Below are 26,238 nucleotides of genomic sequence, written 5' to 3'. Positions count from 1 at the left end.
CTGTTGCTATGAAGTTTCCCAGCTCCCTCTACTCCATCCATTATTGGATAGGCACCATCAGTGGAGCGTGTGTAGAGCTGGTGCAAGTGTTTAGGTACAGCTGGATTGTCTGGGTTTTTAACACTGTATTCTTGGTGGCCACTTTATTAGACATAACCAATCTTATTAGGTGTATGGTTTGTCACTACTGTACAGCTCGTTTTTCCATTCAAGTCTTAATCATCGCCTAGCCTTCATCAGTGTCAGTTTCTGACCACAAAGCCACTGTTTGCTGGGTCAAGAGACTGCCCACCAGCCACATGTTCCAGCTGTGACACTTGGGTGTTTAATAAAAAACTCAGCAACACTACTACACCTGGAACTAGAGCTACGCAAACTCTTTCTAAAGTTAGTTTCAGATTGTGTCATTACCTCGCCTGCGACGGAGTAAGTGAGGCGATGTATTGTAATCAGTGCGGTTTGTTTGTCTGTTTGTGTGTCTGTCTGGTAACAATCTAGTGTGTAAATGGTTGCAACAATTCACTTCAAATTTTCAGGGTGGGTGGGCAATGGTCTGTAGATTACCTGATTACATTTTTGGGCTAATCGGGTTAAGGTGAAGGTCAAGGTCACCGGAAAGGTCAACCTTTCAGTCAAAATAACATATTTTCCATTATAACTCAAAAACGGTTGCCGAAAGACAGATGTTTACTATTATGAGCATATAGGAACTCCCATATGGCCTTTCATTTGGCACCATGATCTTTGACATTGAGTGACCCTGAAAGGTCAAACTCAAGGTCACAGATTTTCAGAGGGCTGTAACTTGAAAATGGTTGAGGGTAGACAGATATAGTTAGATCCATACAGTATATATTTGGACACTGACACAAATTTTGTTTTTTTACCTGTTTACTGAAACATTCAGGTTATAGTTATATAATGGACATGGACATAAAGTCCAGACTTTCAGCTTTCATTTGAGGGTATCCACATTAAAATTGGATGAAGGATTTAGGAGTTTCAGCTCCTTAACATGTGCCACCCTGTTTTTAAAGGGACAAAAAGTAATTGGACAATTGACTCAAAGGCTATTTCATGGGCAGGTGTGGGCAATTCCTTCGTTATGTCATTCCCAATTAAGCAGATAAAAGGCCTGGAGTTGATTTGAGGTGTGGTGCTTGCATTTGGAAGATTTTGCTGTGAAGAAAACATGCGGTAAAAGGAGCTCTCCATGCAGGTGAAACAAGCCATCCTTAAGCTGCGAAAACAGAAAAAACCCATCCGAGAAATTGCTACAATATTAGGACTGGCAAAATCTACAGTTTGGTACATCCTGAGAAAGAAAGAAAGCACTGGTGAACTCATCAATGCAAAAAGACCTGGACGCCCACAGAAGACAACAGTGGTGGATGATCGCAGAATAATTTCCATGGTGAAGAGAAACCCCTTCACAACAGCCAACCAAGTGAACAACACTCTCCAGGAGGTAGGTATATCAATATCCAAATCTACCATAAAGAGAAGATTGTATGAAAGTAAATACAGAGGGTTCACTGCACGGTGCAAGACACTCATAAGCCTCAAGAATAAAAAGGCTAGATTGGACTTTGCTAAAAAACATCTAAAAAAGCCAGCACAGTTCTGGAAGAACATTCTTTGGACAGATGAAACCAAGATCAACCTCTACCAGAATGATGGAAAGAAAAAAGTATGGCGAAGGCGTGGTACAGCTCATGATCCAAAGCATACCACATCATCTGTAAAACACGGCGGAGGCAGTGTGATGGCTTGGGCATGCATGGCTGCCAGTGGCACTGGGTCACTAGTGTTTATTGATGATGTGACACAGGACAGAAGCAGCCGGATGAATTCTGAGGTATTCAGAGACATACTGTGTGCTCAAATCCAGCCAAATGCAGCCAAACTGATTGGTCGGCGTTTCATAATACAGATGGACAATGACCCAAAACATAAAGCCAAAGCAACCCAGGAGTTTATTAAAGCAAAGAAGTGGAATATTCTTGAATGGCCAAGTCAGTTACCTGATCTCAACCCAATTGAGCATGCATTTCACTTGTTAAAGACTAAACTTCAGACAGAAAGGCCCACAAACAGACAGCAACTGAAAACCGCTGCAGTAAAGGCTTGGCAGAGCATTAAAAAGGAGGAAACACAGCGTCTGGTGATGTCCATGAGTTCAAGACTTCAGGCAGTCATTGCCAACAAAGGGTTTTCAACCAAGTATTAGAAATGAATATTTTATTTACAATTATTTAATTTGTCCAATTACTTTTGAGCCCCTGAAATGAAGGGATTGTGTTTAAAAAATGCTTTAGTTCCTCACATTTTTATGCAATCATTTTGTTCAACCCACTGAATTAAAGCTGAAAGTCTGAACTTCAACTGCATCTGAATTGTTTTGTTCAAAATTCATTGTGGTAATGTACAGAACCAAAATTAGAAAAATGTTGTCTCTGTCCAAATATTTATGGACCTAACTGTATTTACCATTATCAACTTATAGGAAGTGCCATATGATCTTTGACCTTGAGTGACCCTGAAAGCTCAAACTGAAGGGCATGGGTTTTCAAAGGGTTATAACTTTAAAATGGTTCATGATAGCCAGATGTTTACAATTATCAACATATAAGAAGTCCCATATGGGCTTTCAGTTGCCGCCATGACCTTTGACCTTGAATGACTTTGAAATGTCAAACTCAAGGTCATGGATTTCATAGGATTATAACCTGACAGCTGATGATTGAGAAATCTTACCATTATCAACATATAGGTATAAAATAAGTGCTGCTGGGCGAGGTTTGTTTTGCCTGGCAACACTTGTTTAAACTGTGTTTAAAGATTATTACTTGTCACAATGTATAAGATGATCCCAGTAAACTCTATAACAGACTACACAGTAAAGTGTCAGAGTATATGATGAAGAGCCTCTAACGATAGACCTACAACTAAAAGAAATGACTTCTTTTGGTTTATGTTATCAATGCTTTACTCACAATGCTTTACTGAGTGTACGATGATAAAGCACAGACTTTTTATACATGAAAGTTGTAATTCATCCTCCATTTCATTTCATCAATCCACTCTTCTTTTAAATTCCAAATTTAATTTATGTTTCGTCATTGCCACTACTAGCTATCCTGTGAGGCTTGTGTCATCCTCTGCCATCCTCCTATGGTGGCTATTAGGCGAGTGTTGTTGCAGAGGTCAGACTCTGAGATTTTAATAAAAAATTTGCCAGAACTTTGTCGTGGCAGTGTATATTTAAATAATACTGGTTGGCATAGAGTGGTATATCAGATATATTCCATTCGTCTTCGACTCATTCAATATCATGTTAGCTGAATAGAATTTATCTGATATACCACGAAAAACAGCCATTATTATTATTATTATTATTATTATAATACAGTACATACACATTCCTTTCGGGTGTTCAACGTGTCTTTTTCTTTCAAAATTCTCTCAAAATCTTCCGTATTTCATGAGGCAAACATGGCGGCCATGTTTGTTTACAAATTGTCACAGTCGCTCGCTAGCGCAGATGTTTTACGTCTCCAATGTGTGACGTCGTGTTGTCTTGACAACCATGCAATATCGTAAACCATATTCAACGTTCATTCTCCATTGGGTAGAGTGGCATAATACATGTAGGATAAGCGATATGCTAACAATATTGCGTACTATCAAACCAAATGAATGAAACCTGCTAGAAGGGAATAGAATACATGTTTTTATTCCATCGAAAAAGTGTCCTGTATGTATAATAATTTCCCATATACTCTGGTCATGCGCTACTTCTGCACATGCGTTTAAGGAACACAGTATGTTTCAGTGTCTGTAGAAAACGGAAGGACATTTTCAAACCTGGCTCCACTCAGAGGCATCCCATGCAGTGAGACAGTGCCGTCCCTCGCAGTGCTGAATGCTCTCCGGTTTCACACTGAGGCAGTAGAGTTCTCGTGTGGTGAGGAATGAGCCGTTCTGGAGCTGATAAACACAGTCGACCTCACGCTGTTGTGCACCTTTTCCACACGTCACTGAACATTCGCCCCAGTCACCTGCCACCCATCTTAGAGAGAGAGGAAAGGGGGAGGGTTAAAGCAAGACACCCTTTGGATTTCATAAAATCGGTGAAATTTAGTTCCCTCTGAAATTTGGTCATTGTGATATAATTTATTTCTGTAGTATCTAAAAAAAAAAAAAAACAAAACGGGCCATTCTGTGGCTGAGAAGTTATTTATTTTGAGGGGATTCCCTAGCAAATAATGTGCATGAAATCGCATGCTTCACACAGTCAAGCAGAGAGAGGAAGTCCGGTGTGCGCATGCACAAGTTTTCATTGACCGGGAACTGACCCAGTTACATCAATTTGCTGTGAGACAAGGAGCTAATCATAATATTCGCATTGCAAGTTCAATACTCAAGTTGTGACAGAAAACATGACACAGCCAATGGATCCTACACATCAAATGCTGGTTAGTATGTTTCTCCCTATCGTAAATATTGTAATTAGTGAATAACATGCTGCAATTAGCCCAAATTTGTATCTTTGTGAGGTGACTGTGAGCCTGGTCACTCATCTTGTTGAAGTCCGTTTTTCATTGAGTGTATTCTAGCCAATATTCGTTCATCATAATGAAAGTTATGCATTGATTTCACAATGTAAATATTATTCCTGTGCATTAGATAGTTTACATAGAAGGTCCTTTTTTATCATTGCGATGGTGAAGACCGCTGAGCGAAAATGTGTGTAATTAGACTCATCTCATCTCATTATCTCTAGCTGCTTTATCCTGTTCTACAGGGTCGCAGGCAAGCTGGAGCCTATCCCAGCTGACTACGGGCGAAAGGCGGGGTACACCCTGGACAAGTCGCCAGGTCATCACAGGGCTGACACATAGACACAGACAATATATCACATTCACACTCACATTCACACCTACGGTCAATTTAGAGTCACCAGTTAACCTAACCTGCATGTGTTTGGACTGTGGGGGAAACCAGAGCACCCGGAGGAAACCTACGCGGACACGGGGAGAACATGCAAACTCCGCACAGAAAGGCCCTCGCCGGTCACGGGGCTCGAACCCGGACCTTCTTGCTGTGAGGCGACAGCGCTAACCACTACACCACCGTGCCGCCCTGTAATTAGACTATACACCTATATTGCACAACTTCTGGTGAACAACCTCTCGATTCGCTATTATACTGTGTAGTTTATTTCGTTGAGCAAGACAGTATATGGTTCTTTTTTTTACAGTGGCAGCAGGGGTGTGGTCAAGCACTGGTTTGTGAATGAAGCGTGAGCCTGGTGCTGTCTGTGTGTGTGTGTGTGCGCAGTGAGAGGACCTCTTCCCCTGGCTGAAATCACGTCAGTACAGTGGCACACAGTTTATTTTGAAACTGCTGAAAAGCGTGTTTTGTGTTAAGTGACATACAAAAAATAACAATGAAAGTGACATTGATCCCGCCTGCCTATCACATTCATCTTTTTGATTTTCATGTTTGCTCATGTTTTTGCCAAACATAGTGATCAGAAGTAATAGCTTTGGGAATACGAACCCTCCTCTATCTTTGTAATGCCACTAATAGACTTTCCTAAACTCGACTTTAGTATAACCTCGTGAATTTCCTGTATAACCCACCCGTTTCAGACATGAGCCTGAGGAGAGAAAAAAAATCTCTAAAGTTTGATTAAAGGAGTGATAGGATATATCTGATCGCCGATATTTATTAGTATGGTCCTGTGGTTTCTTTTCTTAGCAATACAGGGTCATTTCTTCTCACTTTCCATTACTGTAGTCAGTCTTCCACATTTCATGTGCACACTCATGCGCTCCGTTGTTCTCTCAGGTTGCAAATTTGTATCCCACAATGCGTTGTGAACAGGGAACCCCCCCCCCCAATGTCATGCATGACATAGTATTTTGGTTTAGGTTACGGCGAGGCAAGAAAAAAATGGCGGAGAATTTAGGGCCACGGGACTCTAAGTTAATTAATTGTTCTTTTAGGAAAAAAGCAATAAAATCGGAAGTCTGTGATTCAGATTCAGTAGCTTTTGGTCCACAAAAAAAAAAACCTGGGAAAATTCTTTTTTATGGCCTAAATTTGAGAAATCTGAAAGGGAGTCTAGCTTTAAGGCCCGATCCCACTGCACTTACGGATGCAAAGAGGATGTAAAACATAAAAAAATCTTTGCCATCCGTTGGAAAACGCTATGCATCCGTTGTGTACTCATTGCATACGTGCTTCATACGCTCTATCCATCGAGCATCCGTCCACTGTGATTTCATCCGCGCAAAAAGTTTTGAGCTGCACAAAACTTTTAGAACGGATGAATTTTCCGCCGTGTACGATGTAAATCCGCGACATATACGAGCAACAAACGTTCTATGTCCGTTATCATCCGTTAAACGTCTGCTGTATCCTCTCTGCATCCTCTGGGCATCCTCGCAACTCACATCCGCTGCAGCTGAAAACGGAAAGAGGGAGGAAAGATAAGGTACATGAAACGTCTATTCATCGTTAGTAGCACGGAAATAGAAAGGATGTAAGCGTATGCATCTCGTATATAAAGTATTCAAAACGGACAAAGCGTTTATATCTGGGATGTATCTCGTATATTTAGGATGTCTGGAGTATGTCTAGAGTATGTAGAAGGACACCTAGCGGACAATCGATATTTTGTATAAAAGGGGGGAGAAAATCATCTGGATCTCAGTACGAGTCGAACAGCCATGGTGTTGATACAAGATGTAGTAGAGATGTATCAATGTAGCCTTCTTCAAAAACGAGATGTAGTAGAGATGTATCGATGTAGCCGCCAGCACGTCTTTCTGCTTTATGCTGACGGCGTGCGTGCTGCATCCCTTTATATCCGCGGAGCAGACGCAATTCATACCCCCCGCATGCGCAGTGAATGGTCTGCATCCGATATACATCCGCGCAACATCCCCTTTGTTTCCGTTAGGCGTACGTGATGCATCCCCTTCATCCGCTATGCATCCGCTCTTTCTGCTATGCGTCTGCTTCTCAGTTATCACCGGTAACCCCTTCGGAGCTGTCATCCACTTCCATCTGCTAGGCTTCCTATGAACATGCGTTTAACATCCCCGCTATATACTACCCACGTCCGTTCTTTTCCGTTCTGTTTTCGCAAATTTTCGCCAATTTTGTCCATTTCTGGAGCGGATGAAAACGGATAGAGCCACCCCCGAAATTTTGCTCGTCCGCTGTGTCCTTTTTGCATACGTTTTGTGTCCATCGGCCAGTGGGACCGGGCCTTTAATGTTGATTCAGAGATGGGGCCCAAATAAGAAACTGAACTTATCCTCGTGGCTCCTGTATATTACAATAATCAATCCAAGCCTGACATTTTGAATCCAAGCATGCAAAGGCTGCGGAGAGTTAATAGGTTGTGTGACCTTGACATTTAGAAATGACTTCCAGGTTTTCACAACCAAATCTTCAGAAAAAGCCTCCTAGCTAAACTTTCCATTGTTAGAGGTGTCATGAACACTTCCTGGTTTCTAAAGCTCTGCATTGTCCATGCCTCCTAATAATTAACTGGGTTTTTTTTTCCAGCTTTGCATAAATGTCTTTGAAGTATGCATAAAAAAGCCAGTCCCTCCGAGAACAAACTGAAGGTAAAAATGTATGATTTTCCAACATTCTTTTGTAATCAACTGGAATTTCACCACAGGTACTACTATTTTTCAAGCAATAAAAAGCAAATTATGGATATAATTTGTCAGGAGTTTTTATATGTTCCCTTATGTAAGGAATAAGCTTGAGATGTGGTAGTTTCTCTACTTTGAGGAAAAGTAAAATCATTCTGAAAGTATTTTTGTAAGCATAAAAAATTAAAGGTTTCATATAACAAGCCCTTGAGCCTTGATACCACTAACTCTGAGAAGCCTATACACTCACGGGTCATTATATTAAAAACACCTATTCGCCTGGACATTCATGTAATTATCCAATCAGCCAAATGTGAACCTAGAGATCCAGCTCTATTATTTCATGCTGACATAGCTCAAGAGCTTCACAATGAATAAAATAATGCAGGTATAGCTCAAGAGCTTCATGTTAGTTGACATCAAACATCAGAATGGGGAAAACGGGATCTCAGTGACTTGTGGTTTGAGTATTTCAGAAGCTGCTGATCTCCTGGAATTTTCACACACAATCTCTAGCGTTTACTCAGAATGCCATGAAAAACAAACTCAATTCTGTGGATGGAAATGTTTTGTAGATGAGAGCGGCCTGAGGAGAATTGCCAGACTGGTTTGAGCTGACAGGCGTCTACAGTAACTCAAAAGACAACTCTTTATAACTGTGGTGAACAGAAAAGTATCTCAGAATGCACAAGATGTCTAACCTTTCGGCAGATGAGAACAGGAATGTGCAGCTGATAGATCTACACTTTTTTTAACACCTTGTACAATCCAAGCTATTAAATAAAAGAACATACAAGAATCCATTCCTAGTAAAGTGGACGGTGAGTATATGTGCTTCTATTAATTTCTTTTAGTTCCTCAGTGTTGCTCCTAGTGTCAACTCTGTCTGCTTTGACTTTGACCTTGCATGGATACTGACAGTCCTTGAATAAGCCCTAATATGTTTACATCTAACTGCTTTTGAGTTCCCTTTCATTAAAAAAGCACATTGTATTATGCAGTTGACAAAGTTGCAAGCAAATAAATTATTAATAATAATAATAATAATAATAATAATAATAATAATGGGGCAGCACAGTGGTGTAGTGGTTAGCACTGTTGCCTCACAGCGAGAAGGTTCTTGGTTTGAGCCCGGTGGCCAACAGGAGCCTTTCTGTGCAGAGTTTGCACGTTCTCCCCGTGTCTGCGTGGGTTTCCTCCGGGTGCTCCGGTTTCCCCCACAGTCCAAAGACATGCAGGTTAGGTTAACTGGTGACTCTAAATTGACCGTAGGTGTGAATGTGACTTGCTGTTTGTCTCTACATGTCAGCCCTGCGATGATCTGGTGACTTGTCCAGGGTGTACCCTGCCTCTCGTCCATAGTCAGCTGGGATAGGCTCCAGCTTGCCCGCAACCCTGCACAGGATAAGCGGTTACGGATAATGGATGGATATATGGATGGATAATCATCATCATCATCATCATCTTCTTCTTCTTCTGGCTGCTCCCATTAGGGGTCGCCACAGCATATCTGTTCCGCATATTTGATCTGGTGTAGGTTTTACACCGGATGCCCTTCCTGACGCAACCCTCCCCAGTCTATCCAGGCTTGGGACTGGCACTAAGTATGTACTGGCTTGTGCAATCCACTGCACCACTGTGCTGCACAATAATAATAATAACAATAATAATAATAATCATCATCATCATAATCATCATCACCTTTGTCACAGGCAGAGCCATGGAGAACGTATGATTTAATATGCAGTAAATCACTAAATGTCCATCGGAGTATAAAACCAATAATGTCAGCACTTGGCCTTTTATAATAACCTCAACAGTCATGACGCAACTGGGACCAGGGAAACATCTGGAATCAGCAGGGAGCTCTTCTTTCTTCAAGCGTCCAATGTTGTCATAATCCTAAAGCCAATTTAAAGCATATAAAAGGACTACACTACTTTTTCTGTTCTTATTGTTTTTGGATTTTATATAGTCAGGCATTTCTGGTAGCTGATTTCCTTCTCTTATATAAAGTTTTGGGGTTTTTTTTGGTACACCACTTGCAGGCAAGGCTTCAAATGTTTGATAAAAAGGAGACACTGTGAATAGAGGACATAAGGAAGGTAAAGTGACATAAGGTAACAAGACAAATGAGTCATCATGTCTGTAATGGCTGGTTGACAGTTTTTTTTTTTTTTTTTTTTTTTTTTTAATATTTTTATTAGGATTTTTTTTTTCATACAAACAAGAACATTACACAATTCAAAAAAAAAAAATAAAAATTGATAACGGGATTCTATTATGAAATAATTAAAATATTAAAGCTACACAGTACAAATAAAACCAAAAGGGGAAGAAAAAAAAAAAAAAAAAAAAGGGAACGAGAGGGTCCGTCAGTTAGGGGGCAGAGACTGGAGAGAGTGGAAGAATGTAAGAAAGGGAAGCCACTTGTTATAAAATTTAGCAGAGTTACCGTTCACTGAATATCTGATCTTTTCCAACTTTAGAAAAGACATGACGTCACTGAGCCACTGACGACTCGAGGGAGCTTTAGTCGACTTCCAGTGGAGTAGAAGGTGGCGTCTTGCCAGTAAGGAAGTAAAAGCTAAAATATCCAATTGATGAGAGGTAAACCGGTTATGGTCCTCTGGGAGCCCGAATATAGCAACATGGGGGGAGACTTTTATGGTCACTGATAGTATTTTAGACATGGTATCAAAATAATTCAACCAGAAGCAAGAGAGTAGCGGACAAGAGTAGAACATATGGGTTAAATTGCAGGATGAGGCATGACATTTGTCGCATTTGTCAGCAATACTGGGATAGATTTGAGACAATCGAGCTTTGGAAAAATGGACTCTAAACAGTACTTTAAACTGTATAAGTGTGAGACGAGCACAGGATGAGCTTGTGTGAATTTTCTTAAGAGCAGTGTCCCACCAGTCATCCTCCAAGTTTAGATCCAGTTCATCTTCCCAGGCAGTCTTAACTTTAGTAACTGGTGAGCAATCAAAAGAAAGAAGTTCGTTATAAACTTTAGAAATAAATGATTTTTGAAGTGGATCGCGGTTTAAAAACACCTCCCAGTGTAGAGTAGGCGGTAAGGAAGGAAAAACTGGAAACAAAGCTTTAGCGCAGTGTCTAATTTGAAAGTATCGAAAGAGATGAGAAGGTGGGAGATGAAATTCTTTTGAGAGATCTATAAAGCTGCGAAAAATACCATCCTTGTAAAGGTCTTTAAAACATTTCAGGCCTTTATTATGCCATGCAAGAAAGGTTGAATCTGTAAACGGAGGTTGAAATAAATTATTCTTCAGTAAAGGAGCTAATGTAGACGCTGACTTAAATTTGAAGTGCTTCCTAAATTGATACCAAATTTTAAGTGTGGAGAGAACCACTTGATTATTTGTAAAGCCAGAGGGGTTAGATGGAATAGAAGAGGTAAGTAAAGCAGGTAAGGAGGATGAAACACATGACTGTGCCTCCAAGTTGCACCATGGCAGATTGGTAGATTTGAACCAAAATGAAATTTTATGAATATGTGCCGCCCAATAATACAGTTGGAAATTCGGAAGTGTCAATCCACCATTGAATTTACATCTCTGAAGTATGGATTTACGGATCCTGGGAGCCTTTCCACACCATAAGAAATCAGAAATAGTTTGATCAATTGTTTTAAAAAACTGCTTTGGCAGGAAAAGTGGGAGACAATGGAACAAAAATAGAAATTTGGGCAAGATGTTCATTTTAACTGCGTGAATTCTTCCAATTAACGAGAGAGGCAAGCTTCTCCATCTTTGGAAGTCAGATTTAATTTTAGACATTAAAGGTAAAAAATTAGCAGAAAAAAGTGACTTTAACGTTCTAGTAACGCTGATCCCAAGATACCTAAAGCCAGACAGATTCATCTTAAAAGGGATATCTGACTGTGTAAGCTGTGATGCTGAAGCATTAATAGGATAGCATTCACTTTTAGAGATATTCACTTTATAGCCTGAGAATGATCCAAATCTCTGGAAAGCAGATAAAATTGTGGGAATGGAAAGGACAGGATCTGAGACATATAACAATAAATCATCAGCATAAAGTGACAACTTAAATTCTGTGCCCAATCGTGAGATCCCTCTAAAAGTTGAGGAGGACCTCAGAAAGATTGACAAGGGCTCTATAGCTAGTGCGAACAATAGAGGAGATAGGGGACACCCCTGTCTGGTACCACGGGTTAGAGTAAAAAAACTGGATTGGATGCCATTAGTGGAGATGCTTGCTTGTGGAGATGTATAAAGGAGACGTATCCATGAAATGAACCCATTTCCCAGTCCAAATTTCTTTAGTACAGTAAATAAATAGTCCCATTCAACCCTGTCGAAAGCTTTTTCTGCATCAACCGAGATTACTGCTTCGGGTGTTGTTGTGGTAGTTTTAGAATAAATAATATTTAGGAGTGTGCGGACATTAAAAAATAACTGCCGCCCCTTAACAAATCCAGTTTGCTCATGTGAGACAATAGTTGGTACAATATTTTCCAGGCGACAGGCCAAAGCTTTAGCAAGGATCTTAGCATCTACATTTATTAATGAGAGAGGTCTGTATGAGCTGCAGAGATTTGGATCCTTATCTTTTTTTAAGAGGAGACTTATGGAGGCTTGCCTTAAAGTGGGAGGGAGAGTGCCATGTTCCAGTGATTCTTTATAAACAGCATGCAGTAAAGGGAGCAGTTTTTCCTGAAATCTCTTAAAAAATTCAACTGGGAATCCATCAGGGCCAGGAGCTTTGTTATTTTGCATGCTACTCACAGCGAGAGTGATTTCTTCTACCGTTAATGGGGAGTCAAGTTTTTTAGCAGCATCTAAGCTTAACACAGGAAAATTGAGGCTATCCAGGAATGAATTCACTTCAGTGGTGTCAGGTGAAGATTCAGATGTATATAAAGAGGAGTAAAATGAGTGAAAAACAGAATTAATGGTAATGGGATCCTTATGCAATGAGCCAGATGAATCTTTTATCTGAGGGATCATACGTGAGGCTGCCTGGCGACGTAGTTGATGAGCCAGGAGCCGACTTGCCTTGTCGCCATGTTCATAATATGTGGAGCGTGATCGTAAGAGAAGTCGCTCTGCATCACTAGTGGTAATGAGATCAAATTCAGTCTGTAAATCAACACGTTGTTTAAGTAAACTGGGAGAGGGGCAAGTAGCGAGTTGTTGGTCCAATTTGGCGATATTAATAGAGAGTTCTTGCAATTTGGTTTTACGGGACTTATTCAAGTGGGCAGAGTAGGAAATAATTTGTCCCCGCAAGTATGCTTTTAATGATTCCCACAGCAATGAACAAGAAACAGGTTCCATATCATTCTGATTTATAGAGATATAATCATCAATTTTAGTTGCAATAAATTCTGTGAACTTATCATCTGAGAGAAGTAATGTATTGAACCTCCAAGGTGTTGAGTAACGGGGTTGTGAAGAAAACTGAATATCTAAAGAAAGAGGAGCATGGTCAGAAATAACAATCGGGTGGTAATTGACAGACAGTACTTTGGGAATTAGTTTAGCATCAATAAAATAATAATCAATCCGAGAGAAAGACTGATGCATCTGAGAGAAAAATGAATAATCCTTGGTACAAGGGTTATAAAATCTCCAAGGATCAATGCAACTGTTCTTAGACATAAAATCTGAAAGTGACCTTGACATTAAAGAAGGGATCAGAGTTTGTGGGTTAGAGCGGTCTAGGTTGGGATCAATTACACAGTTCATGTCTCCTCCAATTATAAGAAGGCTGTTGTTCAATGAGGGAAGACATTCAAAAAGTTTATTCATAAAGTGTGGATCATCAAAATTGGGGGCATATATGTTAACTAATAAAACGGGAGTATGGAATAGCGTGCCTGTAACAATTAAGTATCTGCCGTTTTTGTCTGATATCACCTTAGAAGCTGAAAACTGGATTGACTTACCAATTAAAATAGCAACCCCCCTGGCTTTAGAGTTGAAATTAGAGTGAAACACCTCAGAAACCCAGGAACATTTAAGTCTGACCTGATCTTTGACGCGCATGTGGGTTTCCTGCAGAAACACTAGGTCAGCTTTAAGACGTTTCAAATGAGCAAATATCCTTGATCTCTTAATTGGACTCCCCATGCCTTTAATATTCCAGCTCAAAAATCTCACAGAGGACCCAATATGTGGAATATCAGGAGTACGAGCGTTGGTGGACATATGTTAAGTTCCTAGAGATAGAAATAGACTGAAAACGGACCCCCAGGGAAGGAAGGAAAAGAGGGGAAAAACGCAAAAAATAAAAAAAACCCACAAAAAAGAATAAAAAAAAAAAAAAAAAAACACCACACTTACAAATTGAACCCCCCACCCCGCCCCATTGCACTTACAACGACCCCATCCCCAAACGATGGAGAACCCAGTGCTAACTCCACAAGGAGTCAGATCCCCAAAACGAAAACTTGCGGCTTTGAGCATGACTATCGAGCTTCGGATTGAGCTCCTGCAGTCCTAGCAACATTTGACAGATCGGTACAACCAATCAAGTCCAAGTGAAAACTGAAAACCACACATTGTGCGTATATGAGAATAATAAAGAGGAAACAAATGAAATAAAGTAATAACTGTCAATATTAACTGACTCTGCTTCCTCAAGGTTGTGTATCATTTCTCGGTTCTCTCACTACTGAGCGATCTGATGAATGCACTGGCCTCTTCTGGTGATTTAAACTCCTTCTCTGCACCGTTATGAGTGACCCGGAGGCGCGCCGGGTACAGCAAACCAAAGCGAATCCCCGGTATTTCGCGGAGCTGGCGTCGGACCTCATTAAAGGAGGCTCGGGCACGGGCCGTCCTCGGAGTGTGGTCGGGGAAGACAGAAAAACTCATGTCTCCAATCTTGATCCGTTGCTGAGCCCTGGCTCGGCGCAGTATGTCCACACAGTCTGTATGGTAGTGCAGACGAGCGATTATGGGGCGCGGGCGCTCTCCGGGCTTCGGTTTCGGCTGGAGAGTACGATGAGCGCGGTCCACGAGAGGCTCCTTCGCGAGGTTAAAGGCCTCCTTGAGCAGAGAGGAAACAGCTGTAGCAGTAAAGGAGGTGGAAAAGTCTTCGGGAATGCCCACTAGCCGTATGTTGTTGCGCCGCGATCTCGCCTCCAAATCCTCGCATTTATTGTCCAATCTCGTCAGTTCAGTTGTCAGATGCTCCACTTTAGCCTGTAAGGTAGTAATGTCGTCGGCGCAGGAGGACAGCGATGTCTCCATTTCACCTACGGTAGTCTTCAGAGTGCACACATCGGACTGGATGTTTGTAATGCTACTGGATAATTCAGTCTTCACTGCCTGTAGCTCAGCCTTGATATTTGACAAGTTTTCGGTCAAGGCAGCCTGAAGCTCAGTTTTAAAAATAGCCGACATCTCAACACGGAGTGACGAGAGCAGCTCGGCCTTAAAGTCGTGGAAAGCAGCGCCGCCTGCGGCTTCAGCCAGACCAGAAGAAGAATCACTACGAGGCGGGGATGTAACGTGCGAAGCAGGCCGCGGTGGCTGCACAGGTACTTTAGGCTTTGGAGGCATTTAGATCAGCAAAAAAAAACCAGCGTTAAATTCAAATTATGGTGGTGGAGAACACACACACCGAAAAAAGATACAAAAGGTGTACCTAAAATAGGGTTTTTTAAAGGTTGCTGCAGGAGCTCGGAGAAACGCGTCCTACTCCATTAGTCGCTACACCGGAAGTCCCGGTTGACAGTTTTCACAGGTGGCTCTTCTTTTTATTTCACACTTTCTTCCCATTCATGTTACTGTAACTCGATCCTGTGAGAGTGGTTAAATGGCATTTGGCTAGACACTCAGTGTACGTAATTCAACAGGGGAACACATGGCTAGACAGCTACATTGATTTTGGCTTTTCTGTAGAACTGTAGACGTTTTTGAAGTTTATGGTAGCTCATATTTTCCTGCTCTTAATTGCTATTTTCAGTGTCTGAATTCCACAGTACTCAGGCTTTAAATGTCTGATGAATAAGCTATGCTTTGTAATTTAACACTGTTTTGAACACACTCCTGTGGAGTTCCTCTCATGCTTGGGAACTAATGGCTTGCTAGTATAATAGCATGAGAACTTGGTTTTTAACTGATGAACTACAACAAAACTGAACGTCATCTGCTTAAATATAAAGTATATTTTATTTGATCGATGCACAGACACCAAGGCTTAACGGCTAGAATACTAGCTAACTAGAATGGTCATACAGTGGTTAGCTAACTACTTAGTACAATAAGGTAAAAATTTAAGCGACTATCATGTTCTGGCTGAGTCATCACATAAACCTCACTTGGTGCTATCTAGCTGACCTGATAACTCACTGTCACTTCCAAGTCATGAAGATTTGCTGGCTCTCGTATTTAGATGGAAAGACCTTTAAGATAGCAACATTGGCAGCATGGTGGTGTAGTGGTTAGCACTGTCACCTCGCAGCAAGAAGATTCTGGGTTCGAGCCCAGTGGCCGACGGGGGCCTTTCTGTGTGGAGTTTGCATGTTCTCCCCGTGTCTGCGTTGGGTTTCCTCCGGGTGCTCCGGTTTCCCCCACAGTCCAAAGACATGCAGTTATGTTAACAAGGGGCAGCCATGGTCTGGGATTGAGCTGAAGTGCCCTTGAGCAAGGGCACCTACTGTAACCCACAACTGTTCCCCAGGTGCTGTAGCGTAGCTGCCCACTGCTCTGGGTATGTGTGTGTGTGCATGTGAGAGTTCACTACTTCAGATGGGTTAAATGCAGAGGTTAAATTTCACTGTGTGTTCAAGTCTGTGCTTGAGTGTATGTGTGACAAAGGCTTCTTGGCTTGGCTTCTTGGATTCCCTCAAAGAAAAAGGGTGTTATAAAGAAGGTGTGTTACAAACAGTAACAAAACATAGCTTTCACGAAGACCCCTGAGGACACAGCGAGTTCTCAGTACAATCAGATTTCATGTCCAAGCTAAAGGTTTTTCATTCCTAGTTACTCTGAAGACAACTAGGTTCCGTAAGCTGCTATCCACAAATCACAATACAGTATGTATACTAAACTGTCAAATATTAAACTTTAAGTTTTTTTCCCCCTAAGTGCCTGGTGGTTACTGTAAAATGGTGTGTGTGTGTTCATACTCTAGTTTCTACTACAAAGGACTTGACTGTGCTGTTTCTGTGCTGACCAAGGCTGGAGAACAAACTGCATTTTTAATCAGTGTCTAATAATAAGATCAACTGTGAGCTGCTGCTCACTTAAGTATACCCCCGCTCTCGCTTATACCAGAATGCAAGCAATCGAAGGAATAGGACACTTATTATGAATGTTGACTTCAACAAATAATTAACCCTGAAACAAGTAAGTAAAGCGCAGTGTTCTCCCCAGGGATTTCAAACAGCATCCTGGTAAATTGTCATTTTGAAATCGCATTTTGCTTCTTGAAATAGCGTCAAAATCCACCCTACATGTTTCGTAAATACATTCAGTCGGTAAACAGGAAGTTGATGTGCGACAGACCTGAAAACAGTATACATGGTATAGAACCCCAAGCTGAATTTTGGTACCAAGTAGCTCTGATTTGCGGTTGCTGAGAAAAAGGGTGTTTCGGACGGACGGAGATACAGACAGACAGAAGTACAGTAAACCAGTATACCCCCCCCCCCCCCCCCCCCCCCTTCGGAGCGGGGGTATAATTATGATTACAACTTGTGTGATTTGTAAAGAGTTAGGTTTAAGTCTATTTAATTAGGGCATATCTAATAAGTATAGTTAACTGATGTTTACTATGTACAGTACTTGTTTAATGTTAGCCAAGAAGTCAAAAACTGATTGATTTTAGTTCACATTCATGAACTCAAAACATTCTCCATTTACTGTGATAAGGCTGCATCTTTCAGACTAGAACATCAAGACGAAACAAAATTTTAATGTACTGTATATTAATGATAAACTCTAAGGTGAGGTGTTGGGAAGGGGACAGAGCTATTTCCCCATTTTCATTTCCAGTTGAGAGTATGCTGTGCGCATTTTGGCTACCGCTTCTCACCGGAGCTTTTTATTTTTTTTCCCCTTTGTTTTTCTTTTTGGGATTGTATGATTTGATGTTTGTTATTTGTTTGAATGTTTTGTCCGTCGGTTGTGGCGTAGCGCCGGACCCAGTTTTGGGCATCGGTTCCCTTCAGGGCTTGGACCGCCATGAGTGATGCCTGTGCTCCTCACTATGGACTGCAGTGAGCTCATTGCTCTTTTTAACATTAGGGTTATCCAGTGCTCTGTGCAGCGGTACTTCTGTACTTGGCACAGTGTTCCCAGCAATGTTGCCCAGTGGCGTTGTGGTGACTGTGCAGGCAGTTTGGAACATACCAGAGCTCTGTGCAGCGGTGCTTCTGTGCTCACTTTGTGGATCCATGATGCAATGTTCCAAGCAATGTTGCCCAGTGGCGTTGCGGCGGCTGCGTAGGCAGTGTGGGACATACCTTCATGCGCCTTTTGGTGGGATTGTGGGCAGCTACGCCACTGGAATTATATCCTGACCCTCTTTCGGTGGACTTTTTTTTTGGTAATCGTAAAGCGACCTTGGGTGTGAGAAAGGTGCTATCTAAGTTTAACATTATTATTATTATTATTTATATTATTATTATAACTGAACCTTTTTACATTTCTTTGTTAATTTGTTGATCATCTGCCATTTTTATTCGAGAAAAAGATGACTGATCTTTTGGTGTAATTTTTGGTGATAACTCGTAGCAGTGTGCACTAATGTTAAAACGCAGAGCTCCTATGCAAAATGTGTAAAGGCTGGCAGGTCTGATTATTCTTGAAAAGCAGCTTCAGTGTATTTTACTAGCTAAATACTGTATCTTGTCATACTTTTGAGTTTTATTTTGTTAAACAGTGGCTAGACCGAGTACATACAGTATAATCTAACAACGAAATGTGATTGCCTTCTAACAGATGGTGTTACTAAATATCATGTTCTTTAAAAGGAGATATTACAAGTTCAACAATGAGAAATTAACTGTAAAAAATATAAAGAACAAATCTGTTTTTTTTCTCCCTGATACACACTGGTCCAATAAATAAATGTGTAATGAGCCCAGTGCACTTTGGGAGCTCATTTCAGCAAGAGCAGATGATTCAATAATATCCTCAGCCTGAATCCAGATACAAATGGACCTTAGTATTATAATTTCTGAGCAATAATGGGAACATATCCCTGATCCATTCTCTTCTATAGGTATTGTCTAGGCAGAGCTTATGAGACCAGAGCTGCTAAGTGTTATGCTTGGACTGAGTTTCATTTGAGTTCTGTTCACAAAGCTCTGGAATGTTATTTGCCTCAGCCATATTGTCTCACGAGTATCTCTCCAAATCAGCATAGACTTGGCAAGACAAGCCCCACCATTCATATACATCTCCACAGCTGGGTATAATTTACATTCACAGCTGTATGTGATCTCCAATAAAAACAGCACACTGTAACTAATTATCACGACCTTCATTTCTGTGTTTCAACATTACATCACCCTGATATGGTGAGGGCTCAATTTACATGAAGATATGAGATTCACACAGTAGAGTCCGAAAGATTTAGTTGACTCACAAAAACTGCATTTATTTTATTCAGTGATCAAAAACTGATCCAAAATATTACTCGTATTACCAATCAAAGAGGTGGGGCTTCTCTGTCTAAAAGTTCTAATCAAGAAGACAGGCAATCTTTCTGCCTGTCAGTACCAACCAAGGAGATATGGCCTTTCTACCTGTCAGTCCTAATCAAGGTGACATGGCATATCTGCCTACCAGTGCCAACCAAGGTGGTGTAACCTCTCTGCCTGTCAGTCCAGTGAAGGAGGCAGGGCCTCTCTGCCTGTCAGGACTAGAGACAGAAATGTAACCACTCTGCCTGTTAGGCCCAGTAAAGGAAACGTGGTCTCCCTGCTCATCAGTCTCAACCAAGAATGGCTCTGCCTGCTGTTCTCAACCAAGGAGGCATGGCTTGTCTGCTTGTCAGTCCCAACCAAAGAGGCATGGCTTCTCTGCTTGTCAGTCCCAACCAAGGAGTCATGGCTTCTCTGCTTGTCAGTCCCAACCAAGGAGGCATGGCTTCTCTGCTTGTCAGTCCCAACCAAGGAGGCACGGCTTCTCTGCTAGTCAGTCCCAACCAAGGAGGCATGGCTTCTCTGCTTGTCAGTCCCAACCAAGGAGGCACGGATTCTCTGCTGTTCAGTCCCAACCAAGGAGGCATGGCTTCTCTGCTGTTCAGTCCCAACCAAGGAGGCATGGCTTGTCTGCTTGTCAGTCCCAACCAAGGAGGCATGGCTTCTCTGCTTGTCAGTCCCAACCAAGGAGGCATGGCTTCTCTGCTTGTCAGTCCCAACCAAGGAGGCATGGCTTCTCTGCTTGTCAGTCCCAACCAAGGAGGCATGGCTTCTCTGCTTGTCAGTCCCAACCAAGGAGGCATGGCTTCTCTGCTTGTCAGTCCCAACCAAGGAGGCATGGCTTCTCTGCTTGTCAGTCCCAACCAAGGAGGCATGGCTTCTCTGCTTGTCAGTCCCAACCAAGGAGGCATGGCTTCTCTGCTTGTCAGTCCCAACCAAGGAGGCATGGTTTCTCTGCTTGTCAGTCCCAACCAAGGAAGCATGGCTCCTCTGCTTGTCAGTCCCAACCAAGGAGGCATGGCTTCTCTGCTTGTCAGTCCCAACCAAGGAGGCATGGCTTCTCTGCTTGTCGATCCCAACCAAGGAGGCATGTCTCCTCTGCTTGTCAGTCCCAACCAAGGAGGCACAGTTTCTCTGCTTGTCGATCCCAACCAAGGAGGCATGTCTCCTCTGCTTGTCAGTCCCAACCAAGGAGGCACAGTTTCTCTGCTTGTCAGTCCCAACCAAGGAGGCACGGCTCCTCTGCTTGTCAGTCCCAACCAAGGAGGCACGGCTCCTCTGCTTGTCAGTCCCAACCAAGGAGGCACGGTTTCTCTGCTTGTCAGTCCCAACCAAGGAGGCACGGTTTCTCTGCTTGTCAGTCCCAACCAAGGAGGCATGGCTCCTCTGCTTGTCAGTCCCAACCAAGGAGGCATGGCTTGTCTGCTTGTCAGTCCCAACCAAGGAGGCATGGCTTCTCTGCTTGTCAGTCCCAACCAAGGAGGCATGGCTTCTCTGCTTGTCAGTCCCAACCAAGGAGGCATGGCTTCTCTGCTTGTCAGTCCCAACCAAGGAGGCATGGCTTCTCTGCTTGTCAGTCCCAACCAAGGAGGCATGGCTTCTCTGCTTGTCAGTCCCAACCAAAGAGCATGGTTTCTCTGCTTGTCAGTCCCAACCAAGGAAGCATGGCTCCTCTGCTTGTCAGTCCCAACCAAGGAGGCATGGCTTCTCTGCTTGTCAGTCCCAACCAAGGAGGCATGGCTTCTCTGCTTGTCGATCCCAACCAAGGAGGCATGTCTCCTCTGCTTGTCAGTCCCAACCAAGGAGGCACAGTTTCTCTGCTTGTCGATCCCAACCAACGAGGCATGTCTCCTCTGCTTGTCAGTCCCAACCAAGGAGGCACAGTTTCTCTGCTTGTCAGTCCCAACCAAGGAGGCACGGCTCCTCTGCTTGTCAGTCCCAAACAAGGAGGCACGGCTCCTCTGCTTGTCAGTCCCAACCAAGGAGGCACGGTTTCTCTGCTTGTCAGTCCCAACCAAGGAGGCACGGTTTCTCTGCTTGTCAGTCCCAACCAAGGAGGCATGGCTCCTCTGCTTGTCAGTCCCAACCAAGGAGGCATGGTTTCTCTGCTTGTCAGTCCCAACCAAGGAGGCATGGCTTCTCTGCTTGTCAGTCCCAACCAAGGAGGCATGGCTTCTCTGCTTGTCAGTCCCAACCAAGGAGGCATGGCTTGTCTGCTTGTCAGTCCCAACCAAGGAGGCATGGCTTCTCTGCTTGTCAGTCCCAACCAAGGAGGAATGTCTCCTCTGCTTGTCAGTCCCAACCAAGGAGGAATGTCTCCTCTGCTTGTCAGTCCCAACCAAGGAGGCATGGCTTGTCTGCTTGTCAGTCCCAACCAAGGAGGCATGGCTTCTCTGCTTGTCAGTCCCAACCAAGGAGGCATGGCTCCTCTGCTTGTCAGCCCCAACCAAAGAGGCATGGTTTCTCTGCTTGTCAGTCCCAAGGAAGCATGGCTTCTCTGCTTGTCAGTCCCAACCAAGGAGGCATGGCTCCTCTGCTTGTCAGTCCCAACCAAGGAGGCATGGTTTCTCTGCTTGTCAGTCCCAAGGAAGCATGGCTTCTCTGCTTGTCAGTCCCAACCAAGGAGGCATGGTTTCTCTGCTTGTCAGTCCCAAGGAGGCATGGCTCCTCTGCTTGTCAGTCCCAACCAAGGAGGCATGGCTTCTCTGCTTGTCAGTCCCAAGGAGGCATGGCTTCTCTGCTTGTCAGTCCCAACCAAGGAGGCATGGCTTCTCTGCTTGTCAGTCCCAACCAAGGAGGCATGGCTTCTCTGCTTGGCAGTCCCAACCAAGGAGGCATGGCTCCTCTGCTTGCCAGTCCCAACCAACGAGGCATGGCTTCTCTGCTTGTCAGTCCCAACCAAGGAGGCACGGCTTGTTTGCTTGTTAGCCCCAGCCAAGGAGGTATGGCTTGTCTGCTTGTCAGTCCCAACCAACGAGGCATGGCTTGTCAGTCCCAACCAACGAGGCATGGCTTCTCTGCCTGTCAATCCCAAAAAAGGAGGCGTGGCCCTTATCTGTCAGTCACTGTAAAGTAGAAATGATCTCTCTGCCTGTCAGTCCCAATCAAGGAAGCGTGGTAGCTCTGCCTGTCGGTCACAACCAAGGAGGCATGATATTTATGGCTGTCAGTCCCTTGGAGGAAAGCATAGTGCCAACTTATTGAAGTTATCTTCATTAATATCACCTGGCTGAATAACACCAAATCACACTACATTTTCTCATATTGCATCAAAACAGCCCTTAAACCATGTCATATTAATTTGTCAGCTGCATTAAATGTATTTATCATAACATCATATCAGAAAAAGAAATACACTACTTGTACTCCTACTCCTTCTACCTCCTACTGACCTGTATTGGCAAGGATGAGTGTTGCAGCCACGGACTTGAGGTGCAGGGCGGTTCTCCGGGTGACAGAAGCTCTCATTCACCAGCGTCATGGTCTTATTAACCATCCTTATACAGGAAACCACTGTTTTTCTTTCTCCTGGGAAAAAAAAACACATAAAGCATATAAAACTGTTCAGCTCAATCAGCTTTGTACACAAGGGTTGTTCTCAAAGTGAAATGACACACATTAAAGCTTAGGGAAAAATCAAGCTGATCACAAAGGTTGTAAATAAAGAAAATATGCCTTGCTGTTGTTTCTTTGATCTTTAAAGGCCAGATCAGGAATTGCAGAATCAGCACTAGATTAGCGGTGTATACACACAAAGTAATAGAAAACAAAGGAACACTTTTCTTTCCAAACATCTGCTGTTGTAATAAAGCACCCAAAAATTTAGACCCTAAAAAAGTGTACTACTTTGTGTACTTATTGTTTTAGGATATGACATTGTTAGAGGTATGTGGTTGATTTTGTCATTTGACACAACATGCTAGCAAGCCTTTAAATGCATGATGGAAAAGCTAATGTTGGTGTCTGAACAAATCTAATTTGAGTTAATTAAGCCTTCCAAAGACTGACTATTTACAAATGAATAGGTGATGTATGGAGAAATAAGCTTTTTAGACCACTATCATTCCATTAACCAATCATAAGAAACCATATCATGGCTAATCCAGCCCACATCCATGTTTTTGATTACAAGGTACTAGCAGGTGCTTGGAATACACTTATTTCCACCTTCTTCACTTATTAAGGCCAAGATATCAACCACAGTTAATAGACCAAATGACAGATGACAAGATGAACCATGTGTCTCAATGAGCCATTTGAATGTTTACTGAAGGCAGCATAGTCCCCATGAAACTGACTCTGGGGAAAAATGGTTGAGTGGAATGTGAGACACAAATAATGCAAGGTAATAACACACGAGTCTTAATGTCTGTAATGGCTGTCTTAGAGTTTTCACAGGTGGCTCTTCTTACTTCACACTCCGTCAAAGCCCGTTCATACACATATGTCAAACATTCAAGTTACTTTACCTTGATCCTGTGAGAATTATTAAATGGCATTTGGCTAGACATTCAGTGTGCGTAATTCAACAGGGGAACACATGGCTAGACAGTAACTCCTTTCAAAAAACATGCTAAATAGTAACACCATCCTCCAGATATTACAAGTTCAACAAACAGAACTTAATAGAAAGCTTTGCAGAAACACTGGTCCAGTAAATGCTACTATTTGAAAGCCTTCAGCGGTACCTCAAAAGCTAGCCTTCTAGTAATTACTGCACCTTTAATGATGGGAAAATAGACTGACTCTCTTCTTCCAGCTTGTCTCGTGTGTGGAGTCACTGCCATGTGGACCCTTTTGATCCACGTCATGTCAATTGCAGCATAGTTTTACACTTGATGCCCTTCCTGCCACAACCCTCCTGTTTCAAGAAATGGGAAACAACCATTCACACTTTAAAGTAGCCAGTTAACCTAGATGCATGTCTTTGGGGGAAAACAGGCTTGTAGTACTTGAGTCCAGGACTCAGACTCGAGTCCGACTCGTGCCCTAATTTAAGGACTCGTGACTTGACTTGGACTTGAGCACTGATGACTCGGACTCAGACTCATGCATTGAATGCATTCGGACTCGTAAATTGGAGACGAGGACTCTGATTTTTTTCTTAATTTTTTTGTAACATGGCATAATAATTTGCCATAAGATATGTATATCTACATTAATTTTTATACTAATTTTGTGCAAGAGAATGCACATTCACATGTTCATACGTCATGTTCAGGAACAAACTAACGTTAATGGTGCTAAAAGGCCTGGAGAGAAGCCCCTAGGATTGTCCGCTTTGCTTATACAGACTTCTCGTGCAGTGGGAAAAAAGTGCACTGCTATGTGTTCCATATGTAGAAGAACTATCCAGGAGACAATGGGGACAACCTCGAACTTCAATCGTCATTTGGCAAGACTCCGCCCAGAGAAGTAAGTTACACACTATGTTCATTGCTCTGTTGATTGTGGGGCTTGTTTGCTGACCAATGAACTAGCTAGTGTTAACCCTCTCATGTTATTTGGCCTATTGATAGTGGGCGGGGCTTGCTGAGTGATGAACAAGCTTTTTATCTGTAGCCTATTAACTAAAATGGGGCAGTCAAGCAGTAATGTTAGTCCAATACAGTAGCAGAGACTGTGTCACATAAAGGTAGCAACAGCCATCGTCAGATGGTGTGGTTGGAGTCTTGTTCTCGACTCAGATCAACAGTGGACTCAACTTGGCTTGAAATTTTCTTGGACTTAACCACTGGGGACTTGAGACTGGACTCGGACTCAAGGTTTAGTGACTTGACTACAACACCCACACAGACATGGGGAGAACATGCAAACCCCACACAGAAAGTCCCCTGCCAGCCACTTGGTTCAAACCCAGAACCTTCTTGCTGTGAGATGGCAGCACTAACCACTGCACCACTGTGCTACCCATAGATTGGCTCAATGTCACATCTACCCAAATTCTGTCCCCAAGGAGCCACTAAAATTTGTACACTGTAATATATGTAAAATAAAATATGTATATTAAATAAATATGCAAAGTTCAAATTAAATTGAAGGAAGGAAGGAAGTGTTAAATGAAATTCAAATTAAATTCAAGGAAGGTGGAAAGAGAGGAAGGAGGGGTGGAGAAAATGTTAGTTGAAAATTAAATCCGGTGGAAGTGTTACATGAACTTCAAATTAAATTCAAGGAACTAAGGATGGCAGGAAGGTTAGGAAAGAATCGAGTGTAAAATGAAATTCAAATTATAAGCAAAAGTAGAGAAAGAAAGAATGTATCTTTTTGAGGACATGAAATTTATGTTAACCTTGATACAGTATTTAATGCACCTGATCATTACCAATAATAACCAATTTAACACAGTGTGTTTTATTGGACAACTGCAGTGAGATCATGTTGGCATATGAGAAAGGCATCTCTGGTTAGTTGATGCTCATTAGAAATAAACACCCAGCACTCCTGGGTTGTGGGTTTGGTCTGATGGTTGCTCTGGCTACATTTTTCCAGCAGGACTTTTCGATAAACCATTGAGGAAATGCATGAATAGAACATATGACACAGGTTAAGTGCCTTCGGATCACTTTTCCTTTGCAAAGCTTCGAATTGAATCTCATACACACACATCTGTTTCTTCCAATGTTTCAATAACAATCACTTCGCCAAGGTGTTCTACAGCAAATGGCCAATGGATTTGGAAGCACTTTTGGTGTCGTGACACAACTCACAGTCAGAGTTCATCACTGATCTGGATTTCCTCACTTTAATAAAGATGAATGCTTTCCCAACATTTGATACTGTCTAAGAAAAACGTGTGCTAAAACTAATGCATGCACTTAATCGCATTAAAAAACTTGTTTGTTTCTTTAGTAATAAATAGAGAAGGTGGAGGAATTCTTGAATAATATACAAAGTTTC

At 42.4% G+C, this 26,238-nt stretch overlaps 1 protein-coding gene across 2 annotated transcripts in view; it reads right to left on the bottom strand.

Annotated features, from left to right (window-relative positions):
* adamts17 (ADAM metallopeptidase with thrombospondin type 1 motif, 17) overlaps positions 1 to 26,238 on the bottom strand; it is a 347,817-nt gene that overhangs the window by 29,114 nt on the left and 292,465 nt on the right. For both annotated transcript variants that reach the window (XM_060941102.1, XM_060941103.1), the window contains 2 exons: positions 22,731 to 22,866; positions 3,868 to 4,072 (listed from right to left, as the gene is read on the bottom strand). In XM_060941102.1, coding sequence (XP_060797085.1) covers positions 3,868 to 4,072; positions 22,731 to 22,866 — 341 coding nt within the window. The remainder of the gene's footprint in view (positions 1 to 3,867; positions 4,073 to 22,730; positions 22,867 to 26,238) is intronic.

The sequence above is a fragment of the Neoarius graeffei genome, chromosome 15 (genome assembly GCF_027579695.1).
Source record: "Neoarius graeffei isolate fNeoGra1 chromosome 15, fNeoGra1.pri, whole genome shotgun sequence".
Taxonomy (NCBI): domain Eukaryota; kingdom Metazoa; phylum Chordata; class Actinopteri; order Siluriformes; family Ariidae; genus Neoarius; species Neoarius graeffei.
The sequence above is the reverse complement of the archived record's forward strand: the minus strand, read 5'-3'. Positions and strand labels throughout refer to the sequence as shown.